The following is a 27,938-nucleotide window of genomic DNA, read 5'->3' as shown; positions in this document are numbered from 1 at the left end:
GAGAAGGTTGTGTCCAAACATTTGGTCTGTACTGCATTTAAAATATATATATTATTTCTGGTTTTTGGTGACTCTGTGGTTTAGGAAACCCAAACCTTCATCTGTCAGAAAATATGAATATTGGTGACCGTGTGAAAACAAAATAAAAGGAAAATTTGAAGATAAAAATAACAAGTGAAGGTCCAGATGCTCACCCTCCTGCTCATGGTTCTGTTTGGCTTGTTTCTCAGTGTCACCGTTGTCTACAGGAGAGCTGCATCTTGGACCAGTCTCAGTACTGGTGAAATCAAAAACAAAGAATCATACATTACAATGAACTGTGTCTATATAAAGAGTAATTACTGACTTCTTCATTGCAGATCAGTTTGGTCTGGGTCTTGCTGAAAACCTCCTGGCTTTATATTAAATTAGTTAGAGAAGTAAAATATGTTCTACTTTATGTCAATGGTCAGTTTCTCACCTGGTGAAAGGCTGGAACTCAATAAAGTTAGCCCAGCCTGTTACTTGTGTTTGTGCTTCACCCGTGCCTGAACTCTCCCACCCTGTTGGCACTTGGGGTGGATCAGTCCCTCCAGAATCCCTGAAATTTGCCGTCCAGCCTGGACCTGTGGAAGAAACAGTAAAAGAACAATTTGAATCCATAGGAACCTTCCAATTGTGTTCTGGAAAGAGTTGCTGTATCCTGTTATACCTGTCTCTGATGTGCTTTGCTCAGTATCTTCTTCCTCATCTGATTGCAGCTCACAGGCCTGATCCTGTCCTCCATTTTCTATGCTGCCCCTGGAGTCTCCTTCTGAAGTCTGAGATACCCCAAACCTGAAACATGGAGTAAACGAAGTTCATCAACCATCTGTGGGCAAAATAAAACTTGGAGTGTGAAAATGACGAGCTGCACCTTGTTCGTGATTTAGCTTGTGCTGCATAGTTGATCTCCTTCTCCTCCCAGATGTCCTCTTCCTCCTCTTCAGCATCATCAAACTGACGTATCCTCTCATTACAGCAGGCTTCAAAAGCAGCTACATTGGCCTGAGGGAAAAAAGCAACAGTAAAAGTGAATGATAGCAAGATTGGACAATGAACAGACCTCATATTTGTTGGATAATTAGCTATAAATAGATGTATTTTATCACAAAAACTTTCAAATTTATTGTTCTCAACCTTTTTGTTTTCAGCTAAGTTTGAAATCTCCTTTTGAATTTGGAGTATTTCAAATACAGATATTCTACAGATCAGTATTTTGTCCTATTCTCGTTCACCTTTCTGTGCACCTCCTTTCTGTCTCTAATTTTGACTTTAAGTTGCTAAAGGGAATTATTCTAGTGTATATTCTGTCTAAACAATTCCTTGTGTCCATCCCAGAAGGCTCCTCTTTTTCCTTGCTTAGCACTTCCTTCAAGTCACTCGTGACATAGGATTTGTTATTAGGGAAACATCTCAATGTCCTGGTGGGGGTGGTGTTATCCACACAGAACTTTACAAAGTCAGTCACATATTAATGGTATGGTTGTCATCAACATACGCATGGCACAGATTATTACACATTTTAGCTTCAAAACAATCATAGAATTATACAGTTAGGCCTAAGTTCCTGGAGATGTTGTGGTGATGTTAAAAGACTCAGTGGCAGTTATCTCAAACTCTTCACGGTAGTTGTTGTTGGTGAGTTTGGTGTAACTCGTTCTTGGGTTTAAGAGGCAATTGCTTTTTCACATAGCGCCAGGTCAGGTTGGACAGCTTTTTCTCTTAATGAAATCATTCTTTGAGAAGTGTTCTTACTTAAGCTATCTTAAACATTTGTTGGATAATCTAAAATATACAAGTGTGACAAACAATATTGTGAATAACAATAAATAAAAAACTTACACCATTATCATCAGCTTCTAGAGAGAAATTTATTTCAGTAATTCTGTCAAAGGCAGAGCTGTAAGAAGGGAAGATAATTTTTACATCAGTATCAAGTAGCAAATAGCAGAAGCAGCATTGCTGAAACAACAGACCACAATGCTATAGACTAAAATGACTCAGAATTTGACATAAGCTCTGATGATTCACAAAAGTCCACAAGGGTAGACAGTAGATCTGAGAGCTCCTGTGAGAAAGTTTGAATGTGCCTTACTTGATATTTTCATCATGCTCACTGAACTCCTCATCGTGGAACCCAAACTGGTCCGCAAAGTTGGCAGTCATCTGTTGGATCTGATAATCTGAGAAGGTCTGTAGACAATAGGGAATATGTAATTTCACCAAATAGTGTTTGATTATTGGGATGTTTTCCAAGATTTTTATACCTGTTGCAGAGACATATCATTGGGGAAGTCGTCATCTTCACTGGATGAGTGGATATTGAGGGTGCTTACCTGCAGAACAGAGCAGAAGCTCAGTGGCCTCATCTTAAGCCAAAAGATGGTCGCTATGGGCTCTTGAGTTTAATTCCTAGGTTTCTTTTCCCTGAATCTTTTTATATGCCGTGGTCGTTTCTTGTGCAGCTTTACATTCCCTGCCACTGAGTGGCTTCTCTTCTTGGTGTTGCTGCAACATGGGGTGGCGCTCTGCTCTACGCAAAAAAACTGAGCCAAAAATGCCACTAAAAACTGTAAAATTATACCAAAGTAGCATTAGAAGCACACTATCTGTTACCATTTATAATTTAAAAGCCATATACTGCCATTCCAAACTATGGCAATTTGCATAGAGTTTAAGCTCTAAAATGTGATTAAAATTGCTTAACAGAGCAAGTTTGTAACAATCATACATCTTTAACAATAAAAGTCTGTAGACTGGTCTCATAGAAGTCTGTCTGCTCCATTCAGTGTTAGAACTGGTCAACGATCACCAGTGCCAGGGAACTGTCATTGCTCCAATTTGTATTTTATAAAATATTACATTAACCTTTATTTAATTTATCTTTGGGATCAAGAAAGCCTTTTTGAATTTTAATTAACAATAAAAAAAATTTTAACTTCACGAGTCAATCTTTAAAAAAAAAACAAAAAATGCTTTGAAGACAATGATAAACATTCTGTCTTCATGGGGCCTGCGTAAGCAGAAGCCTGTGCTTCCTCTAATTAAATACTTTCAATGACGTTGACCGGGAAGAGGAGGGCTGAAACAAAATGCTCAGGATATTAAACCAGTAATAAATACTAAACAGAAAAACTGCTCCAGAAAACTATAATGGGTCCTGGAAAAGGTTACTGAAGTGGAAACAAATCTATAGACATTCTTAAAAAATCATAGCTTAAGCAAATAAAATGAAAATCCTCTGCATTAATCAAATACAGAACATTTAACATTATGTTAGGAAATCCATCCGCTTAAACTGAATGATAAACTTCTTGGAGGGCATATACCTTCACACAGGTGAACGCAAGCTGTCAAGTGGATTCTCTGACAAAATCCATTCATATTGTTTGTAATTAATAACTAGTCACACAGGTGGGATATGTTTTTATTCCATCTTGCGGGTTATTAAGTACTTTTTCTTTACAATAGTGATTCCAGTAGTTGAAAAGCTTGTTACTGCTCATCTGGACTCTTTGTTGGACTGCATGGTCTATCGCTGCTGTTATCACAACTAAAGTCAACCAGAAAGGGCTTAAAGAACAGAAGAGAGGGAGTAATGAGGGCCTATTCAAAGTATTTTATTGAAATGGGAAAAAAGGGTGTTCAGTTGAACGATGCCTCACCAGCTCTACTGTATTTCTTCTGTTGGTTTCTCTGAGGGTTTCATCGACAAAGTTCTCCCAGCGACCCCTGCAGTCTTCTGGTAGCTCTGAGGTAAAATCAACCCATATACGGATGTTTACTTTTTATAAACGTTTCATCTAGAATGACAACTCATTAGATGGTAAAAGCTCCACCTTTAATAAGGTCTGTGATTTGTGCCTGTACTGGTCCCTTTTCCAGATTTTGGACCACCATGTTGGCAATCCTGGTCAGATGACCCATGTTGCCTCTTCTGGTGCCACCCTCAGCCCTAACAGTGACATAAACATAAGGAGTGTAACACAACACTCATATCTCTCCCAAGTTAAATCTTTTAAGGATAAATAATAAAAGTTCCTCACTGTATTTGATCATTCTCCTCCCAGGCATTCAGGATCCTCTGAACAAGCTGACACTTCTGGAAAAGCTGAGGGTCAAACACAAACACAAAAATCATCCTGTGGGGACAGAAGTAGGACTGGATATTGTTAAGAACTAAGTAATAGTGTATAAATCACTTAAAAAGTGTATACATTAACATTTTTTGAGCAGTAAATATCTGAAAACAAAAGAGTAACAAAATAATACTTATGTTAAACTTTGAATACAAAGGTTACAATGTAGAATGATTGTATTGAATAGAAGTGTATTTAAACCTAATTCACTATTAACCATATTTCAACATATTTGGGTCATATTGACATTCTGATCCACACTCTTCACCATAGGCAGTGGTAATGAACACCAAATAGCTGTTTTTGCCTACCGTCAAACTCAAAAAGAAGAAGACGACAATTTTGCATCAAACTGTTTTAGAAATGACACTGAGCATATCAGCAGTAGGCAGTTACTCTGACAGTCACTCTGTACCACACTGGTCTTTTATGGATGCCAAGCAACAAAGACATGGTGCTAGGTGCTAAGCTAACTCATCATTTTCTGCCAGAGTTTATTCCATTGGCAGAAAGTGTGGGAAATGTAGCAAGTGGTGCACTCAACTATGAAATCTCAAACATCCCTAGACAGTGTGCATAGCTCATTAAAGTGTTGCTCGCCATACTGCAAACCGACAGGGCAGGTGATTCACAAGGTTTCCCAAATTAGTATTGAATTTGAATAAAATTAATAGCATTGCATTGATGAATCCACCCTTAGACAGAAGTAACAAATTTTGGATTTTAGTTCAACTTATGTCACTTACATGTGTTACAAGAGGATTGTGGACAAAGTACTCTGAGCTGCTTGTATCCTTCTGCTCTACCTCCCCCTCTGCACTGGATGCTGATGGATCCCCATCATGGTTCTGGCCCAGGCCAGGCCGATCCTCTGATGAAGGATGGTTCAAAATGGCTGCTACACACAGTTCCACTTGAAGGTGCAAAAAGTTATTCCAGGTATATTTGAAGAACAGATCCTATCCAAGAAGAAAAACCATCCAAGTCAATGTGTTATGTGATCAAAAAGTGCAGACAGCTAAGCAGTAACTACCGGAAATGACCAGTGCTAAGGCATTCCATTTATCATGAAAAGCTACAGTGTAAAGTGTGACCTACCAGTAGTAGGTCCATGGTGGCAAGATTGCAGAGCTCTTGACAGATGCTGGGTGCACTGGTCTGCAGCAGGGCAGCCACCAGCCGGGCCACATGAAGGCGGGCATTCCCCAGGGGCTGCTCCAGAATGCCAACGGTCATCAATATTGCACTTTTCTGTGGAAAGAAAAATCAAAATTGGTCTAAACTTGTTATCAATGACACTGATTTCTGTTTCAATCTGTACACTAAAACAGTCTGAGTATAGCTGATAGACAGTAGACTAAAGAAGGTTTGAAATGCTTCTTTACGATTCCTTCTGGTAAATGTTGCTACCAAGATTGGCAGACCAACGTATTTAATGCATAACCTTTTTCACCTGAACATTGATATTCAGCTTGATAAAAAACTTAGATTGTCCTGAAAAAGTTCATGTCAAACTCTGGACCATTTGTCCAAAGTTCAGACCGTTTATTTGTCTCCTTATCCCAGGTACAATGCTTCTGATTTTGTTTCTGGTTCATGAAGGACTGGCTTCATATGAGGAATGCGACAGTGGTAGGATCCATCAGTATGTAGTGCATCTTGATGTTCTAACTCCAGCCTCAGGCCACTCCTTGAAGAGTTTCACTTCAATTATTAAACTAATTCTGCTTCACAATGCAGTAAGTCTGTGGTTACCCCTGGGGCAGCTGAACCTTTTTTCTACCATACCGTTTTCTTTAACTCAATTTTCCATTGATCTGCTTAATGGCTCAGAATGTGTAACCATTAAGCACTTTATAAACAATCAGCATCTTTCAAAAGAACCTGCTGTGGATCCTGTGGAGGGAATCAATGACTGTCTATTGGATAACTGAAGTCAACAGTCCAAACAATGACGTAGAATTTATGGATTAAAAAAAAAAAATTGTTACCGACTATATGTAATATTTATATTCTCTAAATTCCAATTCATCTACAATTCCAAGACATAAAGGCCTGAAATATTTCCCTACGTGAAATATTTTGTATCTATAGAAGATACAAATTTCACTTTCTGAAATAAGAGATAAAAAACATTGAGCTGTTTCACGATAGTCAATTTTTTTCAGATGGAGCTGTAATTGTTCTCTTTACCTTTGGGGGATCCAGAAGAAGCTGCTGGAAGTCTTTTAAATGGGGCTCAATGGCATTTAAAATACTGCTGTTGACAGTGTAAGACCTTTCGTAACCCTGAGAATACAGTTCCATTAACCCTTCCAACCTTGAAGAAACAAAAATAGAAGAGATACAAAATCAGTTAATGTCACCACATGCATTTAAAATTAAAGCAGACTCGGGTTTTTTTCTCTGAAAAGGCTTTGAAGAAAGTGTTCTCTAATAAAATACTGAAAGCAGAAAATTGGGACTACTCTCAGGAAATGTTTCTGCCATAATTCAAGAGCACACATTTTCAGTCTGAAAGCAGGATTATGTCTTTCTTCACAAAACTTAGAATGTTTGTTCTCAAACCTTTCTTCTCGCACTCTTGCAGAACTCTGCTCGCTTATGAAACATTCTCTGCTTCCTTTTGGAACAAAAATGCACCACCATCTGGCACCATCTCAGCCAATAGAATGAAAGGGGGAAACATATATACAAATATAGATCTATCTTTATCTTGATGAAGATAGATCTATATTTATCTTCATACCGATATAGCTAAGTATCTAGATAAATATTATAAATAGAGACATAGATGGATATAGCTAGATAGATATGATGTCGTGACTATGTTGTAACACTGTTGAATAGAAGGCTGTGATCAGAAGCTGGCAGATGTGTAGTGTAACACAGAGCAGAAAGCTGAGGTCGTTGTTTCTCCCTACATCCAGTGGTTGTCGTAGGTTGCTACAATTGATAGCAGTCACTAGTGTTGTAGTCAAGACCCCCTAAACCAAGATCAAGTCAAGACCAAGACCAGAGTGTATCAAGACAGAGACAAGACCAAGATTTTTAGGATACAAGACTAAGTCGAATCCAAGACCGAGAGGTCAAGACCAGGTCAAGACCAAGACGAGCGCTCTATATAACAAAATAAAATCTGAAATATGATCCAAATTGCTTCTTAAATTAATCTGAGAGATCCACATTTTCATAAAACCACCTATACATTGAACACTTAGAGCTTAAACTAATTTAACCAATATCATTATCAATTCAAACTCTTCTTCGTTCTGCTTTGCTTCCATCTCTGTGCCATAATCCGGAGGTCTCGTGCCATCTCTAAAAGGAGAACGCCCTGGCGGTCGCCCATATTGCCCATATCAGAAACCACCACTGTCTGCACCATTAAATGTAGCAATTAAGGCAATGTCCCAATGGTAAACAATGTTCAACTATGAACACTGACCAAGAAGTCACAAGCAAGAAGTAGCCAAGCACAAGGCATGCATTTTCACTGTTATTTCTCCCTTTCCCACTGCATGAAGCCAGGCAGCACAGTGCTGTAATGTCTGCCACCATGACATGTGACAAGAACAATCTAAAGATGAATGAGCATGCTCTGCGTGCTCTTCTGTTTTATATATTAATTAATTATATAAATATAAATCTATATAATTAAATAAAATAATAACTGCAGTGAACAGAGAACAAGAACAAAGAACAGCTCTCAGTGAGGCTCCAGTCCTATCTTCTTAGTAAAGAGCTGTTCAGAAGAATTGGATCATGTGTGAATGTCACATCACAGAACTGCAGACTTTGGTCACAGCGTTGTCCCATATATGCGACACATCACTCAACACCAGCGCAGTGAGTGACATCTTTTTTCATACAATTTGTCCCTTCACAGCTAGTTTTGTTAACATACCATCTACATAGCTTACCTTTCTTTAAGCTTCTTTTCTAAGTGACAATAAAAGTTAGATGTAATCCCCACAGTCTGTAAAAGTAAAGCGCTGCTGAATTTACATGTCGTCATATTTTATGGTTTATGTAGTGGGACTCTATCGCTGACGATTAGACAGATATCTGCCGCTCAAAAAAAAAAAAAAACACCTGCGCATGTGGAGCACCACGTGCGAGTGAAATGGAGAGGCAATGTGTGACAGCGGTAACAGAAACATAAAATTAGTAAGTCACATTGTTGCTTGGATTTTAATTGGTATGTTTTGCATAGATGTTAAGAAATAAATTGGGCAATATGCTGGCAGTTAAGTGATAATTTTAAAGTTGTAGTCTTGACCGATCTTGAAATAAAATCTCAAGTTCTCAACGGCAGAGACTGAGACAATAGAGACTGTGGTTGAGTCCGAGCATCAACAAGCGGTCAAGACCAGTATCAAGTACAACAACATTAGTAGCCACACAGGCACGCTCGCTAGAAGGAAACAAACGCGCCCAGTACAACAATTTCAATCTACTGGGGTGGTTGCCAGGCGATGTACTTTTTGTTTAAAAGGTGCAGGGGTTAACATGCCCCACGTTTGGAGGCCTCAGTCTTCAACGCGGACGTCGCGGGTTCGACTCACGGTCCCGGCGACCTTTGCCGCAATCTTCCCGCCTCTCCTCGCCCTCTTTCCTGTCTGCCTACTGTCGAAAATACGAGCCATTGGCGCCGCAAAAACTCTTCGGAGAAAAAAAGATTAAAAAAAATAATACTCAAGCAGAAAATGTTTTATAAGCAAACCGAGTTCTGCAAGGCTGCCAGGAGAAAGGTTTGAATACAAACATTACAAGTTTTGAGAAGAAAGACATAAATCCTGCTTTCAAAATGAAAATGTAAGTAAGTATTAAAAGTCTTGAGAACAAAAGACTGAAAATTCCCAAATAGACTACATTTAATGAAGTATTGCAAATAAGTTCAACAGCTTGCTGTATTTGAATGGAAAAAGTGTAAACAGACTGATGTTTAGACTGGCTCTAAACATCTGATGGCAGTACATTTCTTTTGTAAAGTTAAAATACGACATAGGAGGGGAGTGTAAAAGAATGCACCGGATATTCAGCCAGTAAGGAATGGAATCTATAAACGGAAAATAGTGGATGTACAAACAGTGACTGGTCATCAAAGTGAAACTGAAAAAAAAATATGCCATTTTATCACATCACATAACATTGGTTCAGTTGGGGAAATCTATAGTGAACTGTGGGAGTTTGGGAAACAGTGACTCTTTGAATGTATTTGGGAATTACTTTGACAAACACCAGTTACCAGTTCAGAAAATATCTTACTTTGTTCCATTTGGTGATTCACACATGCTCACATTATTGGCAATAATGTGTGCCAATATATCAAAAGTAAAACAAATTGAGACCAATGTCACTGTATAGTTCTGATGTATTGTTGGTGATTTCTTTTATTAATTAGGCCCGAGCAGCTAAGCGCTGCAAAGGCCTATTATTTTTGTATTGTTTCTTATTATTATTAGGCCCGAGCAGCTAAGCGCTGCGAAGGCCTATTCTTTTTGTATTGTTTCTTATTATTATTAGGCCCGAGCATCAAAGCGCTGCAAAGGCCTATTGTTTTTGTACTGTTTCTTATTATTATTCTGCCCCCCTAAAGAGGGGCCTTTTTGGGGGCTTTATCATATTCAAAAACTCACCAAACTTGGCGGACGCGTAAAGGGAGTTTCAAAATTTTGTATTTTAAAGTCATCGCAAAAATAGAATAAGAAACGGCTCAATAGCGTCACCTAGCAATTTTCAAAGGACCCTTTGCTATTCACTTACTTTATCGTAGAGACATGAAATTTGGTACACTTGTAGAGCGCTCAAAATTTACTATTAATGTCATAGTGCAAGTATCACAGGAAGTCAGCCATTATGGATTGAAGTTCCAATTTTGACCCCATTTTTGCTGTTTACAGCCTTCATATTTGATCGAACTCCTCCTAGAGATTTCGATTGCTCAAACTCGGTCAGTCTGTTCATAAGGCATGTCCCATCTAAAATTATCAAAACGGTGAGTTTTTGAGCATGCTGAAGGGGGGTGACCAGGGGTCAAAGTTTACTGACTGGTCATGAAAAAATAAACTGCTATATCTCCTACACAAAAACTCACAGAGGCACCAAAGTCACTGTGATTGATGATCATCGGGTCCCCTACAATACCCAATGGTCGAATGATGACATCACTTAGGCCACGCCCCCTGAGAACAGGAAGAAGTGTCATATTTTACTGTGAATGGTCGCTATCTGACCCCTTTGACCTCATCAATATGAAACTGTTTCCAGAGACAGAAGACAGTTGGTGTGTGGAGGATTCCAACCCCAACCAGCTTTGATGGAGCAAGAGGGCGTGGCGGCGTAGCGAAGTCACCTGTAACGCCATCGCCATACGTTTGGCTCTCAATTCCACAGTTTCGGGCCCAGCTGCTCCAAACTCACAAGGATGGATCCTCATCCACTCCCCGACGGGAATCTATCGCAATATTTGGTGGGCATGGCCTAATTTCTCTATAGCGCCCCCTAGAAAACTTTAAATGATAAAGTTAACTGTGCTCAGTTAATGTGCATTGCTCTTGGTTTATTACTGACCAGTACGGTTTATTAAACTGGTACATCTTCAACTTTACCATTTTCCTCACTCATAGGCCTGTCACGATAACAGATTTTGCTGGGCGATAAATTGTCTCAAAAATTATTGTGATAAACAGTCATATTGTTTGAAGACCTTTTTACATTGATTTATTGGAAATTGCGATTTCCTGCAAAACATAGATACACTTTACTTTCAAAAGACACTTAACACTGGAACTGATACACAAAATAAATAAAACAACCAAAACCAAAAATAAAATAGATTCTTAGTCTCCGTTAACAATAAATGTACTTGAATAAAAACTAAACACCATGAAGCCAAAGTGGAAATAAATACTGCATTCAGCCAAAAGAGTGCAGATTATGAAGTCTGTATAGTATATTGCCCTTCAGTAATTATTAGATTTAAATAGAGAAGACATCAGACTGCCTGATGCAATAGTTCAAACTACAGGATTTTTTCTACCCGAACGACAATCTTAGAACGTGATTCGTTCTAAGATTGTCCTTTGTGTGTTACGGTAGATCGTCGTGGCCGCTCCGATCTAAATCAAGGATTTATCCAGGACTGGGAGCGTAACGCACCTGTTGAATGTGACCGGTAGCCAATCAGAAAGCGCGGACTCTCCTCGTGCTTTCTGAGGGGAAACACGGAGGGCATCCCGAACAGCTGACACGGTGCAACCCGAAGTCCAGCAGACATCGGAAACAACATGAATGTTTATTCAACAGTTAGTGCAAAGGAAATATAAATCACTAGGGGAGGAGTTGGAGCAAAATTTCTACCAGAAAACCCGGTAACTTTTCAGCTGTTCTTCGTTAACGTGACATAAATAGGTCATAATGATTTTCATTCAGTCAGACTGACAGTAGCTACATGCATTGCAGGTAGATTGTAGTAAGGAATTGATTAATGCCTGGTTTCAAAATTAGTGAACTGGACTTATTATTTTGTGTCCATTGTTGGACACAACACGGTTTCGATCGAACCGTTATACCGAGGTTTTCTGTCGGCTAATGTGTCTCTCAGGTTTTGATAATGGGCCGACAATCCGCGACATCAGATTGTGCAGCGCGCGCTGGGCATTACACGAAGGAAATAAGGAAGAGAGGGTCAGTGGAGAGCACCGGAGTTGAGCCTTTTTTTTATTCAGTGTCATCAACAGTAAGAGATGACACTATATAGCCGATAATTAGAATGAGGTTGATAGTTTTAACTTATCGTGCGATTAATTGACTTATCGTTTATCGCGACAGGCCTACTCACTCATTTTAAGATAAGGTTAAAGCTGCAACACATTTAGATCTCAGTTGTTACTTAACATCAAAGCATGTGGGCATGGCTTAGTGTCAAACTTTGACTATTCGCCATGAAACATCAACATTAAATAACTTCCAAATGCAAGATCACAGCTGCATCAGACTTCCTTTGTCTCTCTATAGAAAAGTCCTGAACACATTTCCATGGTCACTTGATGACATCATCCTAGCCCCGCCCACTTTTAAGAGGCAGTCACATGTTTTTTATGCTATATATTTTACTGTTATTCTGTCATTTATATGTGTTTCATGGTGTGAAAACTGATTTAAAACGACAAGATGAGGAACTCTGTGAATGCTGGCTGCTGACTGAACCGCATTGGGGTGTAGAAATGGCGAACTGCAGTCCTTTGCCATGTGCATACGATCGGCTCTAAATCACACATGGATCATCCCACTGGCGCCAAACTGGATATGTATGACCTTTGTTGACCTCTAAAGAGCCCAACAGCATTGAAATGTAATTTGACTCCACTGTGCCCCCTAGGTTAATACACCAGCTATATCTCCTCACTAAATCCACCAAATCCACATTTGTTGTGCGTCATCAAGGGGCGCCGCCGAACGCATCAATGCGTATCGCCTGGTGGACGGGCGCGGAAACTGCGCAACAACTTTTGCGTTGGAACGTGGGCGGTGTTGCTGGAAACTGCGCAACAGCTTTCGCGGTGCGGGCAGAGGTACTGAAAACTGCGTGAGAGCTTCTGTGGTGGCTGGCGTCAGGCGGCGGTTGCTAGTACTACGCGGTGGCCAATAGGCCGGAGCGTCGCTTGGCTGCGAGGGCCGCATGATGCCGCTTGCGGCTTTAATTCAGATTGTTATGCCAAACACTTTTATGTGTGTGGTGTAAAATAGTTCAGCCTCTTTTACGCCAAATACAGATGACACAAAAGGTGCAGCAGCACAACCTGGTGGATTCCTACAGGCACTTTAAGAAAGTGCCTGCTTTAAGTGCGATTAGTTAAAACTACAAGTATGTATATTATAAAAAATATTTTTTTACGTATTTGTTCAAATTGTCAGGAGACATCATGCAATACTGTCATAACAGTATTACGTCATGAGAGTATTGTCATGACGTCATGACAATCTGTGAAGAAAAAAAAAATTGAGCTCCACTGCCTTCTCCCAGTCCCATCAAAAAACAATCAATCAAACTTTCTCCTGGCTTTGCCACGTCAGGGATGAAATTTTTAAACATTTTTACCAACCACTCAAAAAAAAAAATCCACCCACTATTTTTTCTATTTTTCTTTTAATTACAAACCCCATTACTACAAACAAATTATATAAAACATGATTTATTTTTAACTCTAAGAAAACCGGTTTACTGATAAGTTTACCATACATAAGTTCTTATTCTGTCTAATTTAACTTAATAAAGCATGGGCTGACAGCAGCTAATCTGACCGCTTCCTCATTCTGTCTCTGGTCGTAGCTCTCTCATCATCTTCCTCCAATAACAACAAATCCCCTGAATCACGAATTCACCCTCCTTCTCTGTTTCTGGATATTCCCCAGCAGTCAGTTTGTGTGGTAAACATATCAGTTAGTTTAACACATTTTAGGTGTTTTTCAGGTGCTTTTTAGGTTTTGCTGACCCACCTTGTCACAAATTCGCTCATTTCTCTCCAACTCCAGTTAGCTGAAACTTTGCAGGAGAAGAAGGGAGAGGCGGACCAAGGAGGATTGAGAGATTTCTTTGGGTAAGGCCCAATGTCAATCAATAAAATCATATTGTGGTTGATAAAAATTTATTTTAATACACTTTTTTTGTTAAAATATGACAGCCATGGGCTGCCCCATATATGTGCATCAGTGTGGATGCCAAACGGCCACTCCTCCCCTGAATGGAAGATCAAACTGAACGCAGGGCTTTTTCTGTTCAAATTGCCAACCTGACAGTAGCGAGTGCGTTGCTCAAATTCACACGCCACTTCATATTTTTACCTGCATTTGGCTAGTGGGGGGTGGGGGGGTGCTAGTACTGTCAAACATGATTGTGTTCACACTGCGCAGTTTTCCAAGAATAGTAAGTTGTTTATCTGCAATTAGTACATTCGGCAGCACATACATTAAGGAAACTGACAGCCTTAAGGCCTTCCTTCTAGATCTGATTGGTAGTTTTTGACAGGGAGTGGTGTATTTCTGCAGACAGCAAAAATAGCACTGGGAAAAGGCAGAGATCAATTTTTTTTCCACAAATTATCCATCTTATATTACACTGTCTGACATGGTGACAGTTTTAACTATATATATATATATATATATATATATATATATATATATATATATATATATATATATATATATATATATATATATATATATATATAACTTTTTTATGAAAGTTGTATATTGCAGTTTAAAAGTGCATAAATTTCAACTTCAAGGCATTAACCTGGACTTTAAATTTGCACTGTGTAATCTAACGTGTTGAGATGCGGTAACAAATAATTCCTTTCAATTTCAATTCCAGTTGAAAGTTAATTCCTAACTTTCAACTGGTAAAATATCTAATCCTGACAGCTGAGTAATAGAGCAGAATTTCAAAGACTAGTGGGCTTAATACTTCAGCTGGTCTAGTCTGGTTCGGTAGCAAAAGAGGGTACCACTAAACGAGAGGTGGATAATCACCTCATGACTGCTTGTTTGACATGGTACTCACCCAGACCGCCTGGTCTCCAATAAGGTAAGTAGCACTTGAGTTCCATTAACAATGGAGGCCTCACTCTTCTCCCCCTCAAACATATTCTTGAGAAGCCCTGTTACAGTTTCCTGCCTGGAAAACACAGAAATAGCAGGCTAAAAAAAAAGGCAAGTATACAACCACAAGTCTTTCATCGGTTCCTGTAGCATAAGGAACTGTTCTGATGTAAATACATAAGAATTATCTAAAGAAAAACTACTCTTCAACGGGCTTCACTAAAAGAATTAACTGTACCCTTCCTTTTACATCTGTAGTCTCTGAATAAGTATACCGTAAACATACTTTTTAAAATGACTCTAAAAAGGATTCAAGACACATAAAGAGATATGTTCCAAGTATTTTTTGTTTTATGATTCCTGGGAATAATCATACTCAGGATTTTTCCTTTGTATCTGGAGATCAGTATTGACATAGTTAGGTTTGTTTGTGCTTGCAATGGCTGATTTTGTTCTATGAAACTAACAGTCATTCAAAACTTACGACTCCAGTACAGTCAATAGTGGGTCACACTCCACATTATCAGGCATCTGATTGGCCTGATCTCGACTAAGGCGGATGATATCACAAAGTGTCTGGGACGCATTTGATTGTCTCTGAAAATAAAAACAATTCATTAATTTCAGAGAGGAATGTTTCAGTTAACACTAAAGTATTAAGTGATGGTAAGACTGAGTAGGTCCAGCTGAGATTACATACTTCTTCATCATTGCCAGTATGAATAAGTTGTATGAGTCTCTGTATGAGCTTTTCCTCATTTAGCCACTGGAAAAGGACAAAATGCTTTCAGAGATTGTTCTGAAGACTTTTAAAAGCAAGCGTTGTTGGTAACTTACATGAAGCACTTCCTGCCTTAAAGGCGCAGGTTCCACACAACTGATAAGGCGAAGAAGCAGGTCCATCATGGCAGAGGCATCAATGTGTTTAAGCACCAATCCAATAAAGCCTTCCTTTTTCTTTAAAAACGTGATAACCTGAAAATAAAAACAATGAAAAATTATTAGAATTTTCATGGTGACCCAAACAATTGATTCAAAGCAGAATTTTTAGATTTTTTTCATGAACCTGTTCTGTTTTCCTGGCAATCAGATTGCCAATGGTTTTACTGAAGAAGCTGGCAAGTAAAGGATTAAGGGGCGGCTCGTTATCCAGGAATTTGTAGAGCGTCTCAAGGAGAGATTCATCCCCACCAAGCTTATCATTTATAATGGACACATCTGAGGTCAGGAGCTCACATGCTATATTTGGAAACCTTCCAAGACAAAATCATGACAGTCAGAATACAGTCAGAAGTATTTTCTCGTAATAATTTAAATCAAATATTACATTTAAAAAAAAATTACGAAACAGTCAACTAATTTCAGAAATGAAATTCAAAAAGGGAAAAATCATTTTATACAGATTAGTGGCTCATAGTGTAATTTAAAGTTTTTATTTCTAAAGAACAGAGGCTTATGGATGATAAGCACCGGTACCAACCAGAGGTTGGGTCCTCTGCACTATACTCAGTAGAAGTTAACCATTGTTATTGGTCTGATCAGGGACAATGATAAGCGGACAGAAAAACATTAGTAGGATCAGCTCATTTACTGGAGCAGTGTGACCCGCTCCAAACAGTGGCAATGACGTTGATTTCTGGAGAACTCCCCACACAGGTCCTAGGTCTCTCCCAGTATATCCATCCATCAATTTACTATTCACCTAAGGGGGTCAGGAGTGAGAGGCGGGGTTCACCTTGGACAGGTTGCCAGTCTGTCGCAGGGGAACACAGAAATAAACAGGACAAACAACCATGCACACACACCCAGGGAAAATTTGGAAAAAAAGACCAATTAACATAACAGTCATGTTTTTGGACTGTGGGACACGCACGCACAGGGAGAACATGCAAACTATTAAAGCAACCAAAGCTTCCGTTGCTCCTCAGGCCCATCTCTCCCATTCCATGTAGCATTGATTCCATAATTTATGCAAAAACATAAACTGGCCAAATATTCATGTTCTGTACAGCAAATTAATGCTCTTTCTTAGCAGGCTGACATTTCTGAGTTAACGGTTTTCTGCAGGGGCTAATCATCTTTTTTTGAGACACTAAATTTATTAGCTACCCTTAATCCAAAATTGACAAAATTAAATGTTTGACACATTACAGAATTAAATATATTTTCTCTTTTTTTTAACCATCAGGCTTATATTCTAATTGTCAGTCTCTTTTCTACCCTTCCTTGCAGCCAGCATGGTGTTCTAAACAGAATATAGTGCTTTTATATAGTACACATCAATACATTTCTGCCCTGCTACCATTAGCAGTCAGTCTCACTTGAAGCGGCTTCTCTCCTCCAGGTCAGCAGGGGGCTCTGTGGTGATGAGGCTGACTAGCTCCTGCATGCAGTGGTCCTGAGAGAGGAAGAGAAGCAACCGTCTATTTTGGGCCTTGCACTCCTGCAAGACGTCATCTTCCTCCATCAGCTCTCTTAAGGTCACGTCTTCTTTGTCCAGCAACTGGTCGATGTGGGAGGTGGTGTGTAGGTCAAACTTCCAAAACATGTTGGCCACTGGAGTGGGGAACAAAGGCCTAGAAAAAATAAAAAATAAATAAATTAAATAAAAAGTAGTGAACTCCTGGATGCTTCATGGAAACAGTTATCAGGAACAATGAGCATCTTTATATTATTAAAAGCATAATAAAAATATTAAATGTAGAAGATAATTCTGTGCATTTCAGGACAATATAATATAATCCTGTTGCAAATAAATGCAATCATCATCATTTGTACAACTTCAAAAGGCCAGAAGTGCCCTGTTAAGAGCTCACACACACCAGTGGATGAAATCTGGATCTCTTTAATCAGACCTCCCCCACAGGCAGGCAGGCATTTGAGTTTATGCAGACAACAGAGTGTGTGGTGAGGTGTTGCATTTATCAGCATCGGTCTTTTCTTAAAACACAGGCCTCTTTAGGAGATGACACTCACCATAACCTGCAAAAGACCAAAAAAATATATTTTATCACATTATTTGTAAGAACAAAAGGGACATTAAGAGATTTAACCTTTGCTAGCTTATGATATGGCCTTCATTTATAATCTCAAAATTGGTAGAGGCTATTTGCGTTAGCCCCATTATTTGAAAAGAATTATAGGCACAAATAAACAGGCAGAGCTCAAAAGTTGTACATGAAATGTAACAAAACTAAGAAATTCCACCATTTTCAATTTATCGTCTTCAACCAACAATTGATTGGTTTCAGACATTTGACCCAGATGACACGCGAAATTCAAATAAAATCCAGAAGTGGATTTTTCTGGTTCAAAACAAAGCAAAATTGATCATGAGTACACTAATGCCCTAAATAGGCTGAAACGGGCGAGGCACCTCAGAAAAAATATGCATGTATTTAGGATATGATCCGTATTATCGGTAAAAAAATACTTTTCTTATAATAATGAGGATTTAACAGGTGTCTCGGCGATCCACATAACTATATGGAACTGCAGAGTTCATATTATATGACGAGCCAGAAGAAAGTTGTCAAAAGCATGGAGAATACAATCATTTAGTTTCAGATTGGGTCAAGCATTTAGGATCAAAAGAAGCATTAACCCTTTCATGCATAGTGGTCACTACAGTGGACAGCTATCTAAAAGCCATTTTCTTGTGCTTCTTGTGGATTGTTATGTTACAAAATGCATATACATCACTGAAATGGACACTAATGCATCATAAAATACACTATTAACTACTGGTCATCAGCTGCAAATGTAAGAAATAATTTTTGTTAAATTCAAAAATTATTTCTTAATAATAAGCACACCAACCCTGTCCCTTCTTCTACAGTAGTCAACTCTTGCAGGGAAAAAAAAAATATTGTGACATCAGATAACCTCTAAAGAACAATACTACTGTATTTTTCAAATAACTTTGTATTTGGAGAAAATTACAATTGATCACCTAAATTTTTTTTTAATTTTCCTACCGTTTTATACCTTAAGAAAATTTTAAAAAATTGAAAAAAATTCTAACACAAAGGATCATAATTCATGCATGAAAGGGTTGCGACAAGGGTTAAATGGCTGTTGACTTCTTGATGCCAGGTGAGTAGTGAGTTGTGCTATTTTAATTAATTACTCTGACAACGATGCTATCACTAACAACAAACTATCCATCCATCCATCCATTTTCTTACATCCTTGTAAGGTCGGGAGGTGCTGGTGCCCATCTCCAGCTAACATTCCGAGAGGCGGGGTACACCCTGGACAGGTCGCCAGTCTGTCGCAGGGCAATACAGAGACAGACATGACAAACAGCCATGCATACACACTCAAACCTAGGGAGAATTTGGAGAGACCTAATCCATGTTATTTCTATGAGCTCAGATTTCCTGGTAAATAATTTATTTAGCGTCTGTAAACCCAAAATCATGCTTAAGTTGTGCATTAATGTTGTAGGATACTGGATTCAGGTCCAATGTAGGTCAGCCATTCACAGTGATCTACAGAAATCCCATGTTAGCATCTGGCCAGATACTAACCATGTGGGGAATAGTCACAGCTCACTGTGATTGCATGGCTCGGTGGGTTATATTTAATATAGCTTTTTTTTTTTTTTTAACATGAAAGTCCCATTAAATAAACATATATTCTGTCCGTGGCTTGGTAACAACTTTACCACTCTGAGGTCTACAAACGCTAGGTCGTAAAAAATAATATATATTACCTTACATATGAATGCTTGTCTTTCTAAATAGCTGTTAAATAAAATATCTAAAAATACAATTTAAACTATGCAATTGTTACCTGTTAGAAAGTGGGTGCTGCCATCTCTGGCATTGTTAGTTTTCATATGGCGGTATATCGTTGATCCACTTTTCTCCTCTTTTTTTGGCAAGTTTTTTTTTAAATGAACTCCCTTGTGACCAACTACCTTTGAAATATGAAAATAATGTTTATCTTTTTGTCTATTAGAATGGTTGGAACAACTGTTCAGGACACAGACTTTAGGCATTTTGATGCAAATGGGCTGCATTTACTTTCGGCTCTCCATCTGCATTGGGTGACGGTGCTACATCATCTGAAACCCAGCAACGAGCACAAATTAAAATTTTGGGGGTTTAGTCAAAATACAATAATGATCCCAAGAGACATGGGACACAAATGGGGATAATCTTGTAATTTCTCCCCTTTCTAATGGATTATAATCTTCTTAATGGGACCACCGTCACATTTTTTTCTACAAATGTTGTTTTTTGGTAGAACAAACTGAACATTTTCAATTAGTCGAAAAATTGTGCTGTCATGTTGGATGACTGTGAATAAAAAAATGCAGAACAGTGGTGAGTTGGAATAGATGATGAAAAGGTACTTAATGAAAATGACGAGAAAAAATACACATCGAGCTAGAGCAGAAAGCAAACATAATCCAAACATAAAATAACTAGATAACATAAGGAGATACGAGGTATACAGAGAGGAACAGAAAGTGAAGGGAGGAACTAGCAAGGAGTTTAAATACTGGGAGGTTGGATGCTGAACAAAAGACCCAGACTAATAAACCAACAGGTTGCAGAAAACAACCCAAAATAGTCGCCTTCCTGTACATTTTCGGCCATACCTCCAACAGACCTGCTAGCGTGGGGGAAGGTATGCTCCGAGAACTACCCTGGTACCTGTAGAGCAGTCTCTTTCTCAAACTGTGGTCCCCGGACCACTGGGGGTCAGCAGGTGCCCCTAAAAAGGCGACTTGAAAAATGGACAAAACTGAACCATTGATGTCTGGATGCCTAGATCCAGGGAGGCCGATGCCATCACCTTACACCTACCTTGTGGTCAGTAATTAAATCTCTTGGACATAGTTTCAAAATACGTCCCTGAGATGACAATCTTAATGTACTCTGTCTCACTGCAATCAACATATTGTAAGGAAGGTTGCATGGCGAGATTCGTTGTTTTAAGTTCTGTTTATTCTGTCCTTGACAGCTGGTGGTTGCCTTAGCAACCAGTATCTAACAGCTGATCTGTTATGTTTTTACTGTTATTGGTTATGGCACTCACCGCTCGCTGTCCCGACATCGCTAAATGCTGTCTGTGCCTGAGCTAGAGGCCAGAAACCGCACAGTTATTCTGTGGGAACAACTCAGTTTTCATTTTTATTCATCTGTGCTGCAAGGAGTAAATTTACAAGGTGCTACAGCTTGCCCGGGAGAGGCAGACACAACTCCAAAGTGTTTACAGGCTTTGCTGGAAAACCAAAATCAACAAACAAGACACTTTCAAATGATGTTGGCTCCTGTCCTTTTACATATAACTGGACAATCAGCTGTACAGCAAACCCAAGCATCAGGTACTGTTCCTGAGAGGAGTGATGACTTAATTCCAAAACATTCTACAAGAGAAAGGCATACATGTGAAACACATGCCAAGGCAAAATAATACTGGAGGCCATTATAACAAGTGGTCAGAGTTTCAGAGGCCTAAATTAGCCACATATGATGGAAATGAGGACTGGGACTCTTTTCTGATGCCGTTCGAATGCCAAGCCAGGAAACATGGATGAAGTGCTGCTGAACGAGTGGACTGGCTGCACGAGTGTCTGAGGGGAGCTGCAGTACGCTATGTTTGTTCATTACCAGAGCGCACAATGGAAGATTATGTTCTCTTGGTGGAACAGCTCACTCAACGCTTTGGGAAAAAAATACCCTCCCACAACAGTACGAAGAAGACTAGGAGAACCTCGACAGGGGCGGGGGACATCAGTTGAGTTTGCAGAGGAGGTAAGACGCCTGACCACCCTTGCATATCCAGGGGTAGATCTCCTGCTGCAGGACCAATTGGCAACTGATGCTTTCCTCAAAGGCTTAAGAAACCAGAAAGTAGCATACGAAGTCATGAATCGTGACCCAAGCTCCTTCGTAGAGGCCCAAAAGTTTGTGGAGGCTCATGAGCATAAATTTAGAGCTACGGTGGGTAGGGACACAGAAGTAAAAAACAGAGCAAGGCACATTTCATGGGTTGATGAGGGGGACATGTGCAATGACAGTCCAACAACGTCCCGCAGGGTCAGTACTCCCCAGTATGTCAAGGCTGATCAGTTTGCTGCGTTGGCAGAACAGGTGAAGACCCTTGTTAGCACTGTGGGGAACCTACAGCTCCAGGTTGCCAATTTTCAGCCCATAAGTGTCAGATCCCAAAACTCCAAAGAAGCCCAAAGCCCTGCAACGGAGAGAAAACAAAATTATCAGCACATGCAGCCCAGCAGAGGGCGTTCTCAAACTCCAAGTCCAAATCGTGGAACAACTGGCCCTTGTTTAAAGTGTGGAGAGACAGGGCATTTTAGGAAGGACTGCATTAGGGCTCCCAGTCCTGTGACTGCAAGAAACAATACAAGTATGTAGACAATCTGCCGCAGTCAAATGGAACCACAACCTCAGATTACCAACTTCAAGGCAGACAGGTTGGCTGCACTAAGAAGAAGGGTGAGAGTCTGCAAATTCTTCTGACCCTAAATGGTATCCCAACGCAGGCCGTAGCTGATACTGGAGCTCAGACAACTGTGATATCAGAGGAGCTGTATCAGAGAATCCTGAACGGTAATCCTGCACCCGCAGACTTACACCATACCTACCTACTAAATGCAGGAGTTGGAGATGGCATGAAAGCTAAACATGGACTCACAGTGACCTTCCAGATTGGGTCCAAATCCATAGACTGGGAAATGCATGTAGCCCCTATAAGAGACTCTGTCCTCCTTGGATTGGATCTGATGAAGGCCCATGATGTTGTCATCTATACCCAAGGCAAAGTTTTCATTGGGGATGAATTGATCCCCTCAAAAATTGTGCAAGATGATGGATCAGACTACTGTGTGGCTAGAGTAACTCTGGAAAGAACCAAAATCATCTCAGCCAAATCTGAATGTGTTGTGTGGGGTAAAGTGGAAGACCCACAGCCAGGGGTTACAGCACTATTGGAACCCTTGAACACTGCAAACAATGTAGGCTCTGGAAGTGTTGTTGTCACCATGAAGCCAAAGGTACCAATCAGAGTGTGCAATTGTTCAGTACTCTCTGTAAAGTGGGTCTACAGAGAGGAGTGTGTCTTGGACTCTTAGTTGAAGTTTATCCTCTGCCCCCATTTGCACCAAAACCAGATGCAATGCCTGCACCATCACTGGTGGTTGGGAGAGTAGCAACAATCTCTGACATTCCTGAGCACCTTCAAAGTTTGGTGGCTACCATAAGTGAGACCCTCAGTGAGGAACAGCAACAGTGATTCATTCAGCTACTCCTCACATACCAATCCATCTTTGCTAAAAGTGACTCTGACCATGGCTACTTCTCTGCTGTTACACACAAAATTGACACTGGGTCTGCCAGACCTGTGCGTCAACCTGTAAGAAGAACCCCTCTTGGATTTCAAGGCGAGGAGGAAGCGCATCTTTAAAAAATGCTGGCGGAGGGCATAATCACACCCTCAGCATCTGAGCGGGCTTCTCCAGTGGTCCTAGTTCGAAAAAAGGATGGAGGAGTAAGATGGTGCATAGATTACCGCTGTCTGAAACCTAACAATCAAGGATTCTTATCCATTACCCCAGATCGAAGAATGTCTTGATGTTGTGGGTGAAACCATCATGTTCTCTACTCTCGACCTTCAATCTGGCTATTGGCAGATTGCAGTGGATAGTAAAGTTCAAGAAAAGACAGTATTTATCACCAAATGGGGCCTTTATGAATACACTCGAATGCCATTTGGACTATGCAACGCTCCAAGTACATTTCAGAGAGCAATGGAGCTCGTTCTCGGGGGCCTTCAGTGGGAAACTCTTCTCATCTACCTGGATGATGTCATTGTCATCGGAAATGGAGTAGATCAAAGTTTAGATCGGCTCGAGCAGGTTTTTCAGAGGTTCCAAAGCTATGGATTAAAACTAAAACCATCAAAATGTCACCTGCTGCAAGAAGTTCTCTTCTTGGGTCACGTTGTGAGTGGCAAAGGAATCAGTCCAAATCCAGCCATCATAAAGAATGTTCAGCAGTGGAACTCCCCCAATAACTTGCAGGAGCTACAAACCTTTCTTGGGCTGTGTAACTATTACTGGAAGTTTGTTCCCAATTTTGCAGAGCTGACAAGCACCCTCCGCACTGCTCAAAAAAGGGACAGTGTTTGTATGAACTGATGAGCAGCAGTCTGCATTTATGAGGCTCAAAGAGAGACTGGCCACTGCACCAGTGTTGGGATATCCCCAAGCTGAAGGGAAGTTCATTCTGATACGGATGCCTCAAACAACAGTGTTGATGCAGTTTTGTCACAAGTACAATGGGGAGAGGAACGAGTTCTGAGCTATGCTAGTAGCCGCCTTTCACCGGCTCAGCAGAGGTTATTGTGTCACTTGCCGTGAATTACTTGCTGTTGTTCGTTTCACATGGCAATTTCGGCATTACCTACTAGGTAGAACGTTTCTACTTAGGACCGACCATGGCAGTCTCAACTGGCTTTTTAGGTTCAAATGTCCTGAAGGACAACTAGCCCGTTGACTTGAAGAATTAAGCCAGTATGACTTTCAGATTGAACATCGAGCTGGCAAACAACATGGTAATGCAGATGCCATGTCAAGGATGCCAGGAGAAAAGATGGAGAATTGTGACTGTTACCAGGCAGAGATTAACCTGTCAGACCTGCCATGTAAAGGGTGCAGGTACTGCCAAAAAATTTACATCCAGTGGGCCAAGTTTGAAGATAACGTGGATGATGCTGTGCCTTTAGCCATAAGGTGCATCCAGCCCAGAAGCAGCACCATTAATGGATCACACACATTAGGGGATCAGACATGTGTGTCCCTACCAGAGAGGCCGGAAGTCAATTGGCTTGAATCCCTTAGTCCTGAGCAACTGTCAACACTCCAGAAAACATATCCTGTTCTCGCTGTTCTTCACAAATGGAAAGAAACAGGGACACTTCCTACCAAAGATGAAGTGGCGCTGGAGAGCCCTGCAGTGAGGAAGTTCTGGCTCTGTTGGCCTCAAGTCACACTGAAGCAAAGAGTGCTCTATTACTCCTGGGAGAGAATTGGAGATCAGCATCCAAACTTGCTGTTATTAGTTCCCTCGTCCATGCAGAAGGAAGTCTTGGAATCATGCCATAACCCTTCATACTCTGGCCATCTAGGAGAAGCCAAAACCTTGGAGCGTGTGTGTCAGAGCTACCATTGGTTTGGCATGGGTGGAGATGTTCACCTGTTAGTCAAGAGATGCCCACATTGCATGCAAGGTCACAGGTCCGGCAAAGAGAGCAAAACTGCAAAGCTACCAAGTTGGAGCACCTCTGGACCATCTACATCTTGATATCCTTGGGCCATTCCCCATGTCCAGCACTGGGAACAAATACATTCTTGTTATTATTGACCAGTGCACAAGATGAGTTGAAGCTTTTCCTGTTCCTAATCAAAGTGCTGAAACAACTGCAAGGAAGCAAGTCTACGACTTCATTGCCAGGTTTGGAGCTTGTTGAAATAATATTTTAAATTAGCACAATACTGCACAGGATAGTTTTGATACATATGAAATATACCATAGAAAGTTAAAGTACACTCTACATTCACATAAATTGAGATAAAGATCCAAACTAAAACAACTGCTGAATCTCTGAACTTATATAAATTCTTAGGGAGGATTCTACAGAAAAGACAGGCCTAGAATCTCTTTAGACAGAGTCTGTCTGCCAGGCAATTAACAAATTCCTTAGCATGGTTCAAAAGTTCACTAGGATCTTAAAACTTTTTATAAATAATTTTATCTATATTAGAATTAACTATATTTCTTTAAGCATGTTTTTAATTAGTTACTTATTAGATCCAAACTTATAGTCATTATTTAGCATTACATTGTGTGCAAGCTTGGTTAAAAATACAAACTACTTTCTTGTGGAAACATTTTGAGGCACAGATAGCGCTGCAGCTGCAATCATATATCAAACTGGACAGTGGCTGATACGAGAAGGGTTTGCCGTATATCTGCTTTTGGGGCTCTTTAGCAGGAGGTAATAAAATTAACATTGAGACAGCCCACACAAAGGAAAAGAACACACCTCCTAATCCATATATTTAAATGAGGAGAATATGCAGTCTATAAAAAATGGTTTGTTTCACAGCAGAAGTTGGAATCTCTTTGTGCTGAGTGAGAGTTTCCCGGAGGATGCATCTTCTGTCTTTTTGTTTACTCAGTTCTTTGTCTCTGTTTGGTAATGTCTTGGACTTTTGCTCTAGGTGAGAGGCTTATTGTAAAGTTCTTCTTGGATTGATTTTCTCTGGATAAAACTCTGAATATCTGAAGTCTGACGTCGTATGATTGCTCTTTTCTCTCTGCACACTTACACAGACACAGGAATTCGGGACTAAGAATTAATTAACGAGCTAAGATCAAGTTCTTCATCTTTTTAATTCTTAACAAGCTCCACTCGAGCTACACACAGATCAAGGTTGTAATTTTGATAGCTGTCTGTTTCAGAATGTCTGCAAGCTCCTGCAGATCACTAAGACCAGAACTACCCCTTACCACCCCTCCTCCAATGGACAAGTAGAACGTTTCAACAGGACCTTATTACAGATGCTTCGATGTTATGTGAATCAGGACGAACAACTGCCACTACTCACAGCAGCTTATCGCAGCTCACAACCTCCGGGCCAAAGAACACTTCTACAGTGTAGGAGACCTGGTGTTTGTCAAAGATGATGAAAAGAAGAAAGGGTTAAGCCCTAAACTTCAGAAACAATGGAAAGGCCCATTAATTATTGGAGCTTGCCGTGGTCTTGTGCTGTATGAAATATAGGGCCCCAAGCGCAGCACAGTGATGCACCACGATCGGCTCAAGCCATATGACAGCGATGTGATACCAGTCTGGGTTTTACTCCAAAGAAACAGGCTGCTGAAAAATTACCAAGACCAAGAATTCCAACAAAGAGAAGAGGATGTTCCCCTGGTTCCTCTGCTACCGCTGTCAGATGATCAGGATGAAGACCTCCATCTCAAGGATCTGGGATGCCAGCCAGATGGACAACTGGGGGATTCACACACGTCTGAAAAGACTGTTAAAACATCTAGTGGTCGTTTAGTCAATAGACCACAGAGATTTAGGCACTAGTTAATTTAGAAAGTTAATTGAATGTTACAATTAGAGAATTTAAATAACTTAGTTTTGTTTTCTTGCCCTTATGGCACACATGTTTCAGTAGTTAAGTTATTATAACTACTACTTCTTTCTAAATATTGGCTGTATAAGCTGTACTGAAGGGACTCAGTATTCCTAAAGGGGGGATAGTGTAAGGAAGGTCGCATCACGAGATTCGTTGTTTTAAGTTCTGTTTATTCTGTTCTTGACAGCTGGTGGTTGCCTTAGCAACCAGTATCTAACAGCTGATCCGTTATGTTTTTACTGTTGTTGGTTATGGCACTCACCGCTCGCTGCCCCGACATCGCTAAATGCTGTCTGTGCCTGAGCTAGAGGCCAGAAGCCACACAGTTATTCTGTGGGAACAACTCAGTTTTCATTTTTATTCATCTGTGCTGGAAGGAGTAAAGTTCCTGCAAGAGACCCTTCGTTTTTGTCGTCTATCTTCAATTACCGACGCGCCTCCTTAACAACAGAAAGCAAAAAGCACGACAATATGTTTGTCACCTTGAAGCCTTAAGTTGTTCATGTGTTTTCATTTGGTTTAGCTTGTTGTTTTGTGCATTTGTGAGTTATTTGTCTCTGTTTCTTTTGAAATATAAAAGACAATAAACAGATTTTTGGAAACTTGCTTAACTGTTGCTCTGAGCAAAAATTCAACTCTTAATCATGAAAGTTAAGTGCGTCCTTCTTTTTCCTTCCTTTTACTTATGCATCTCTATGAGGACGGGTTTCTGCACAAATGGCAAGAGAAGAGCTACCAGCGTCCATCTGGCATACATTTACAGAATACACAAGAGCAATAAAAACCCACTAAGAACTCCCTGTGGACTGTGCACAAAAGCAAATGCTTGACTTTACATCTAAACAGAAGTCATGAGAGGCTCCTTCAATAATAGCAATAATAAAGAGGACCAGTGGCATCTAAAAGGCCCATGCGTATGTGGTTATATAGAGCCAAAGAAACATTACTTATCAAAGTAAAAAGCATTAACATAAAGGGAAACTTCCATT

General features: G+C 40.1%; 1 protein-coding gene across 3 annotated transcripts in view; it reads right to left on the bottom strand.

Annotated features, from left to right (window-relative positions):
• The window catches only part of ppp6r2a (protein phosphatase 6, regulatory subunit 2a), a 59,141-nt gene that overhangs the window by 24,097 nt on the left and 7,106 nt on the right, over positions 1-27,938 (bottom strand). The window contains exons 1-21 of one of the 3 annotated variants that reach the window (XM_055024227.1): positions 18,953-19,011; positions 17,588-17,747; positions 17,087-17,341; positions 15,832-16,018; positions 15,603-15,740; positions 15,466-15,531; positions 15,250-15,362; positions 14,728-14,841; positions 6,354-6,480; positions 5,259-5,411; positions 4,907-5,119; positions 4,068-4,132; positions 3,861-3,976; positions 3,687-3,772; positions 2,289-2,357; positions 2,117-2,214; positions 1,864-1,921; positions 896-1,026; positions 692-816; positions 461-605; positions 195-277 (exon numbers count right to left, since the gene is read on the bottom strand). In XM_055024227.1, coding sequence (XP_054880202.1) covers positions 195-277; positions 461-605; positions 692-816; positions 896-1,026; positions 1,864-1,921; positions 2,117-2,214; positions 2,289-2,357; positions 3,687-3,772; positions 3,861-3,976; positions 4,068-4,132; positions 4,907-5,119; positions 5,259-5,411; positions 6,354-6,480; positions 14,728-14,841; positions 15,250-15,362; positions 15,466-15,531; positions 15,603-15,740; positions 15,832-16,018; positions 17,087-17,313 — 2,314 coding nt within the window. In that variant the 5' untranslated portion in view covers positions 17,314-17,341; positions 17,588-17,747; positions 18,953-19,011. Of the gene's footprint in view, positions 1-194; positions 278-460; positions 606-691; positions 817-895; positions 1,027-1,863; positions 1,922-2,116; positions 2,215-2,288; positions 2,358-3,686; positions 3,773-3,860; positions 3,977-4,067; positions 4,133-4,906; positions 5,120-5,258; positions 5,412-6,353; positions 6,481-14,727; positions 14,842-15,249; positions 15,363-15,465; positions 15,532-15,602; positions 15,741-15,831; positions 16,019-17,086; positions 17,342-17,587; positions 17,748-18,952; positions 19,012-27,938 lie in introns of those variants that run through there. The other 2 variants (XM_055024226.1, XM_055024228.1) reach the window with 2 other exon arrangements.

This window comes from Poeciliopsis prolifica, unplaced genomic scaffold (genome assembly GCF_027474105.1).
Source record: "Poeciliopsis prolifica strain line A6 unplaced genomic scaffold, Auburn_PproV2 SCAFFOLD117, whole genome shotgun sequence".
NCBI lineage: Eukaryota > Metazoa > Chordata > Actinopteri > Cyprinodontiformes > Poeciliidae > Poeciliopsis > Poeciliopsis prolifica.
This window is presented reverse-complemented; position numbering and strand designations above follow the sequence as displayed.